Consider the following 8,728-nt stretch of genomic DNA (forward strand, 5'->3'; position numbering starts at 1 on the left):
ATTTTTTTTTTTCTATTTCATATTCATTTTAATAAAATTCCTATTTGTATATTCATTACAACAATTCAACAATGAATAAATAAATAATGAAGAAATAATTTAATTACAATATAAATGAGAACATATTATTTGAAAATAATTTAATGAATAAATAATAAATTAAGAATGAATAAAAATAATGTCATCAATCATAAATCATTCAAACCATAAAATACATTAATAATAAATAATCACACTATATAAGAAATGATATATTAATAAAATACTTTTATTATCAAATATCTTTCTTCTATTTATATTTTAATTTCATTTGTTGTGTAATTAAACAATAAATAATAGATATTTTATGTAAAATTGAATTTATTCAAATAATGATAAATGTAAAATGTTAAAAATAAGTGATTTAAATGCAAAATAACCAGAGATATTGAATTTTAGTTTGATAAAATGTGTAAGTAGTGACACTACATATATTTCATTCTATATTCATATTGATATGTTAATTCTCTCAACAATATTGTTCAAAATGAATTTCTAACTATTAACAATTCTTTCATATCAACAACATATTATCTAACGCAACAAACTTTATATTTCAAAACAATGAAATTATTCTTCATTGAATACCAATATATTTTCTACTTTTGTATATTTGGAAATTAACAAATGATACCTCAGTGGAAACATCAACAAGACGTTGTGAAAAATACTACTTTAACTTCAATTTTATTATTTCTTGTAACTCTATTATAATTCTTGATTTTATTAAATTGAATTACTTCAATTCTGCATGCAGAATTAATTTCAGTGTATATTTAACCATTTCTTAGATATTTCCATTTTTGTATTATAATTATAAATATTTGAACAAAATCATCCATCATATCAATTCTTTTCATTCTCATTATTATAATGAACAATATATTCTTCTGAAATAGTATTTATCTTATCATCACCATATTTCTCATTTATTATTCTTCTTTCAATTATTTCAATTAAACTGAATGTATAACATTACATACGCTTCCATTCTTCTCTAATGGTGTTACTTTTCTTTATTTTCTCATTTCAACTGTTTCTGATGATTGGATATTCATTTATTTAATTTCTCTTTTTCTTCACCACTTCTTTTCAATTTCAAAAAATTATCATCATTCATTATATTAGAAATAGGTAATCTATAGATAATTTGAATGTTTCTCTTCTATTGAAATAACAAACAAATATACAGTTCTATTGAAGATGATTCTTCTTTTGAGTGATTCGACTGTCATGAAGTATTTATTTTGTTGTTGGTACCCAATGTATTGAAATCAATTAAATTTATAAAATAAAATAATAAAATAAAAATGAGTATTGATGATATTTTTTATTCTTTTTGAGTTTAAATACTAACGTTTTGAAAATAATAAAAAATTGAATCAAAATGAAAAGTCTATAATGATTAATATTTCATGATGAGATTAAAGAGAAAATTGAAATGTGTATTAAAAATATTGATTGAATTTAATATAGCTCATTTATCTTTAATGAAAATAAATAATTATTATCAAAATGGAATAATAAATTTGATATAATATTTCAATGTAAAATAATGATGAATGAAGAATATAATATATTTTAAATAAAGAAATGAACAAATAATAACAAGAAGAAAAATATTTATTTTGTCATTCTTCATTGAAAATATTATCTTTAATATTTCTATTGATTTAATTGAAGATATAAATGAATATAAATGAATAGATGAATATTTAATTAATTAAAACAATCAAAATGATGTTTGATTTTATATATTTATAATTGTAAATGATATTATCCATTTATATTCAATCAGTGTTATTCATTCTATATTTTTATTATTATATTGTTTATCATATAAAGTCCTTTTCCAATGCAGTAAATACAACAAATTTTAATGCCATAGTTATTTTATAAATACTTTGTGTATTGTAAAGAAAACCAAACAAGATATAAAAATTCAATGTCATACAATAAAAGAATGAATTTCAATAACAATAAATTGAAAAGAAATAAAAATGATAATGATAAATGAAATACAAAGGAAAAATTGATTAAAAGAAGAAAGATACAAATGAAAACAAATAAGAAACAAGATAAATACAATAATAATAAAGATTACACCCATAACAAATATAAATGAATAACAAGAAATGATATACAAAGAAGAATATGAAGAATAAGAAGTGAATGAAACAAAGGAGAATATGAAGAAATACTCAAGAAGTAAGAAGGTAAAAGGAAAAGATGGTATTATATTCTTCAAGAAGTATATTCAATCAAAAAAGATAAATGAAAGAATCAAAGAAGAAAATAAAGAAAACAAAATACAATGAAGAAAAAGACATTAAAACAAATGAAGAAGAAATTAAAAACAAAACCCAATTAAAGAAATGAATGAAATATGTAAAATTACAAGAATAATAAATAACAAAAAACAAAAAATAACAAACAAAGTATAATGAAAATACAAGAAGAAATACAACAAAAGAAAGAAATAGAAATTTAATTGAAGTGTTGTATTGTTTTGCAATTAATTGGTTAAATAAGAAATTATTTAAGAAATTAAGATGGGAACAAATAGAAAGTATAATAAAAATGATAAACATCAATGTCAATAATGAAAAAGAATATATTAAATATATTAAAATGTCACATAAAATAAAAGAAAGCACTAAACGGTACATTAGAGTGAAAGTAAATGATATAATAGAAGGAAGAGTAGAGTGTAATTCAATAATAAAAACATCATAATAAAGAATAACTCTACTGAAATTGATGAAGAATACCTTAACACTCTCATCAATAAAGTGAAAGAAATGAAAGTAGAAAAATGTTCAAACATTAATTACTACTGGAAAAGAAAAGAAGCTGACGAATTAATAATGGAAATTAATAATAGATGGATATTGTCAGGAAGAAGAGTGCATTATCTGCAAGATGATATGAAGAGGATTTCAATGGTTATGCACCTTTATCTCCAAAATAAAATAATAGGAGATAAAATTGATGAAATAAAAGAAATCCTAAAGAAAATTAATAAAATAAAAGATTTGGTCAAGGGAAGAAAATGGTACAGAATAAAGTGCATCATGAAATTAAAAGAACATGATGAAGAAGGAATAAAAGTTAAAGCACTAGAAAGAATAAAGCACCTAAAATATATGATGACAATGAATAAAGAATTAAATTTAATAAAGATGCAATAGTCAGAATCAATACAAATAAAATAATGTTTGATTCTAACAAGAAAATAGAATAAGGAAGAAAGACAAAAAAAATGAAATATACCCAAATAACGATATTACTTTAGAATATTGGAAATCGTTATATGAAACACAGGTGATATTAAATAAAGAAAATTGGAAAATAAAACAAATCACCTCATGGAATGAAAGATATTTCAATTATGATAGTGTCATAATAACATTAAATGAATTAAATTCAAGTATAATGAAAATAAGTAACTGGAAAGCACAATGAATAGACACTATATATGGGTATTATTGGAAAAGGATGTCATCATCAAGAAAGTTCATTCTTAAAAGAACAAAAAAATTAAAATACATGAAATTTAATCAAATTTTTGAACAAAGAAAAATAAAAAGAAAATAAATTAAATTTATCGAGTGGTAGCATTGTTGAATGACTGAACAGTAGCTAATAATTTTTTTCCTTCTTCAGTCTCAAAATGTTTTCTAACTGGTTCAATAATCTCATTAATTAAACGAGCAACATCTTCTTTTAATTGTCTCTTATCCATAGCTTTAAATTCTTCCATGAATTTTGGTTTAGCAATAAGAATTTTACCTTCTCCATCTTTTTCACGATATCCAGGAACAATATCTTCTAAAGTATATTCTTTACCACAAAGAGTAACCTTTTGAAGGTATGGAACAATGATATATCTCAAATATTCATAAATTGGATTATTAACAACTTCATCAGTACAGAATGCCTTTGAAATTTTACGTTTAATTTCTTCATAAGAATCATCCATAAAAATAGCTGAGTCTGGAATAGATTTTGACATTTTTCCAGCTTTTGGTCCTTTTAATCCCATTAACATATGATGAGATAAAATAATTGGTGCTTTTCTATTGACTGTTGGTGCATATTCTCTAGCTAACATATTAACTTTTCTTTGGTCTAATCCTAATTGACAAACATCTGCACCTAATTCAAAAATGTCTGCACATTGCATACATGGGTAAAATAGTTGTGAGGTACTTAATGCATCTTTTTCATCTCTTCCCATAATTTGGGAACATCTAGTAATTCTATTTACTGTGTTTTTAGTAGCAATATCAAGAACAAGTGGCCAATAAGTTTTACTATTTTGAATTAAGTCAGACGCCCAAATAAATTCTGCTGCTCCTTCTTGAATACCACATGCCTTAAAAACTTCAATAAAATATTTTCCTAAAACTTGGATTTTACTTAAATCACCTCCCATTTTATGATTTAATTGGGCAAACCAATCAGCAATATAAATTTTATATAACCCTCCACATTCATGAATTTTATTAGCATTTAGAACTGTAAGAATAGCTTGTGCAATATGGATTCTTCCTGATGGCTCAAATCCATTATATGCAACAAAATTTGATTTCTCCTTAAAAAGTGCACGAAGATCATTAATAGTATCACATTCTTCAACGATTCCAAGAAGTTTAGTAATTCTTGCTTCAATTTCTTCTTGAGTTAATCCGCTTGGATTAGTTGTAGCCATTATTCACTTTGACTTTCTTTTTTTAAGTTTTCCTTTTTCGATTATATATAACTAGTATAATTTTCAGGGTTTATTTTTAGGGTTTGACTCTTTCTTCTTTTTTGAAAAGTCTCAAATTAAGAAATTCATCTTTGATCCTTTGTATAAAAACTTTGGAAATAACATTAAACATTATTAACCTTTTCAATTTAAAACTACAACGTTTTATAACTAACCTTTGAACGATGGTGGAAATAAAGAAATGCCATACAACCACAAATAAGAAGATGTGTAATAACAACAATAAACCAAAAGATTGGATGATGTTGTTGTTCAATTGGTACTGGATCATTTAAATTAAAAACTAATCTTTGAGTAATTTCAACAGCATTATTTCCTTTTTTCATGACAATGTCATTATATTCTTTAAGGTTTTGAATTTGAGACAAAACCTTTGTTATGTCATAAGTTTCTGTTCTACAAATAAGTTATCATACAAGAAGGTTATTTTAAAATGAATAATAAAAAAATGAAGATAAAAGAATAAAAACAAACTTATTAGTAATTGGTTGAATAAAAGTAGAAAGAAGAGATTTAATTTTCTTATATTTTATTAAATTTTCATTTGATATTTGTTCAATTTTATTAACACGTTGTTGAAGGGTTATGAGAAGGTCATATAATTGGTTTGAAGCAACATCTACTTTAGAGTCTTCATCAATAGCTTCACCAAATAAATTATTTGTAGGATATTGTTTTGGAAGTAAATCATTTTCATCAATAATTTTTGATATTTTCTTTTTCTTCTTTTTTAATTGATTTAATTGAGTTTGTTTAGTGTAAATATTCTCTTCAATTATATTAACTTGATTAATTCGAATTAATGCAGAAGTACTACTTGTTTTTCCACTGAAACTTACAAATGGAGGTTCAAGAAGAATTCCATTTAATGTAAAACATTCTTTATGATTTAGTTCATTTTGAAGTGAAACTTGAACCGTTAAATTTTGTTTATTATATTTGAAAATTAATAATGTTGTTAAGTCTTTTTTATTAATAATTTCTTTAAATGAACAATATCCATTTGCAATATCAATTCCATTATTTTCTATTGTATATCTTTTTGTTCCATCATTAACAATACCAACAATTAATGGATTGTTTTGTTTATTATTCTCATTTGTATTAATTAAAATACTTATTCCTTTCCATACATCTGGTCCTCCATTTAATTCTCCTTTATATATTTGAGTATCAGTAAACCAAATTCCAACTCCATTTCCCATAATTGGTTTTGATGAAAATATACTGAAATTAAAATGAACTTCAAAATTGTCTGATTTAATTTTCTACTGAAATAATTATTTATTTATGAATTAAAAACTTGAAACAAAGAATAAACATTAAGTGATGTGATTCTTCCTGATTTATCACTAAGGTCAGGTGTTAAATTAATTCCATCAGTAAATATTTGAGTTGATCCATCAACATAATAAACTGTCATTATTTCTGTTGGATCAATAGGTGTAACAATATCTAAAAGATGTGCATTAATAGTTATTGTTAATAAACATAGGAAAAAATAATACATTACTTCGTTTGAAATATTAATTTCTCTAATTTCAAGTTTTTTTTTATTCTGAAATTTCTTTTTTAAAATTTAACAAACATCTCTTTCAATTAGCTTCAATCACCTTTACAGCTGCTTTCTTTGCTCTGTTCATTACTGCTAACCCTTCCTTGATTTCTTGAACTCCTTCAATTAAAATAATATCAACTTTACCATCTAAATCTCTCATATCAGTAAATAATGCATGTGCCATTCCTTTATACTTATCTCCTGTAACTTTCATAAACAAAGTACAATCAAGACTTTCTAAACTCCAACAAACAACCCCAACTTTTTTCCCACTTTTCATATATTCATGACATAATTCAATTAGTTTTTCACTTCGTTTGTCTCCAGTAATAACAATTGTATCAACAGATGGTGCATAATGTCTATATTTCATGCCTGGTGTTGGTGGTTTTGCTTCTAATGATAAGTTTGTTGACATTTTATATACTTGAGTAGAAGGAATAACTTCACGTAACATTTCAAGTGTAACTCCTCCTGGTCTTAGAATAGTTGGGTGATCATTTCCTAACATTAATACAGTAGATTCAACTCCAATGTCACATGACCCTCCATCAATAATCATCTCAATTCTTCCATTTAAATCATCTATACAATGTCTTCCTATTGTTGGTGATGGTTTTGTTGATAAATTGGCAGAAGGTGCTGCAATAGGTGTTCCACATTGTTTAATAAATTCATATGCAATTGGATGAGATGGCATTCGAACACCAACTGTATTTAATCCTGCAGTGACTTCGTTTGGTACTGCTTCATTTCTAGGGAAAATGATGGTTAATGCACCAGGCCAAAATCTTTTAATCAATTTATGTGCATCTTCACTCACATGTGCAGCTAATTTATTAAGCATCTCAATGTCAGAAATATGACAAATTAATGGATTATCATTTGGTCTTCCTTTGACTTTAAAAATTTGGTTAATTGCATTTGGTTGGAAAACATCTGCACCTAGTCCATAGACAGTCTCTGTTGGAAAACAAACCAATCCTCCTTGTTGAATAATTTTAGCAGCAGGTGTAATTAATTTTGAATCGACATTATCACGATCAACTTTGACAATAAGAGTTGTAAGATAAGGTTCAATTGGTTTAACTTTTGGTATTTCGTTTGCCATTTCTTTTTGAAACTGCCTTTGGTTTAATCAAGATTTCTTTTCATTTTATTCTGCTTTTCAATCTTTCTGATTCTAATTTAAGTTTATTTCATTAATGAATCAAAGGGTTTTTGTTTTTGTTATATAGTAATTTGTTATTATTTTAACTTTTGTAAATCACAAAAAACTTCAATTCAAACAACACAAATTATTAATCAATATCAATACGTTTATTTATCAACATACTTGATTTAATTCTATCATAGAACATCACATGAACATGTTTTATTTTTTAATAGAATAATCATAAAATGGTATTTTGAAAAAAATATAAGAAAATATATTAATAATTTAATATATAAAAGTTGGTTTAATATATAATGAAAATACAAACTAATTGAAATATTAGACAAATTATACAACATCTATTTCTTATATTATTATATGTAGAATAATGAAAAATATAAAAATGATTGACATACATATTGAAATGAACTAATAATCAATGCAATAACCAGTAAATATCATAAATAATTACAAAATAAAATTTTACAATATATACTTCATTACATAACATCAACAAATTGTTTAATTACATTTTATTATACCAAGGAATAGGAATAATATGAAAATTAGATTAAGAAATAATATAAAAAGAAATAAACGTTGATGTAACACATAACCAAAAAGAAATAAACAATAAAACAATACAAAACAAATGAGAGATCATATATATTAAGAATAATTTCAATTTTGAAGATATAAATTCACAACAAAATATAACAATACTCAAATACTATAAAAGAATGAAATAAACAACAATTTGAATAAAACAACTTCTTAAACAATGAAAAATAAATACATTATTAAATATTATCAACCCAGTTATTCATTAATTTGATATTATTTTTATTTAATAACTACTTCATTTTCAATTAAATGTTTATTTAAAAGATTCAAACTACAATAATCTCTAATTAAATAGAAAAAAAAATGAATATCATAGTATGAATATAATTAAATTAAACAACTCATTGTGTTAACATTTTTTAAGATATATAAAATGTAAATAATAAACATTTGATATGTAACTATGAAATTAAAATATTTTTCATGTATTACTTCTGTTATATTCTCTAACAATAATATTCTTTTTAGAATCTGTTTTTTTTTATTTGAATGAGTATTACTTCAATAATTGGTACTTTTTATACCATTAAATGATTAGACAATATCTTAATAAAACACCAATTCATTTATTATTATT

The 8,728-nt window shown here is 23.5% G+C and overlaps 3 protein-coding genes and 1 pseudogene across 3 annotated transcripts, besides 2 other annotated features; all 4 read right to left on the reverse strand.

Moving 5' to 3' along the window:
• Positions 1-421: 421 nt before the first annotated feature.
• Positions 422-1,348, reverse strand: EHI_009230 (annotated as a pseudogene).
• A 536-nt stretch (positions 1,349-1,884) lies between these two features.
• Positions 1,885-2,529: a repeat region.
• Positions 2,483-3,566: a repeat region.
• Positions 3,567-3,643: 77 nt separating this feature from the next.
• On the reverse strand, positions 3,644-4,753 carry EHI_009240 (tyrosyl-tRNA synthetase, putative; the record flags this gene model as incomplete). Its single annotated transcript, XM_645120.1, has 1 exon — positions 3,644-4,753. The coding sequence occupies one exon, from the start codon at positions 4,751-4,753 to the stop codon at positions 3,644-3,646; it is 1,110 nt and encodes a 369-aa protein (XP_650212.1).
• Positions 4,754-4,947: 194 nt separating this feature from the next.
• Positions 4,948-6,323, reverse strand: EHI_009250 (vesicular integral membrane protein VIP36, putative; the record flags this gene model as incomplete). Its single annotated transcript, XM_645121.1, has 3 exons — positions 4,948-5,209; positions 5,288-6,081; positions 6,135-6,323. 3 exons carry the CDS (start codon positions 6,321-6,323, stop codon positions 4,948-4,950), a joined length of 1,245 nt encoding a protein of 414 aa, XP_650213.1.
• An 85-nt stretch (positions 6,324-6,408) lies between these two features.
• Positions 6,409-7,482, reverse strand: EHI_009260 (uncharacterized protein; the record flags this gene model as incomplete). Its single annotated transcript, XM_645122.2, has 1 exon — positions 6,409-7,482. One exon carries the CDS (start codon positions 7,480-7,482, stop codon positions 6,409-6,411), a length of 1,074 nt encoding a protein of 357 aa, XP_650214.1.
• Positions 7,483-8,728: the final 1,246 nt, after the last annotated feature.

Source organism: Entamoeba histolytica, genomic scaffold, assembly GCF_000208925.1.
Source record: "Entamoeba histolytica HM-1:IMSS scf_1104750516393 genomic scaffold, whole genome shotgun sequence".
Lineage (NCBI taxonomy): Eukaryota > Evosea > Mastigamoebida > Endamoebidae > Entamoeba > Entamoeba histolytica.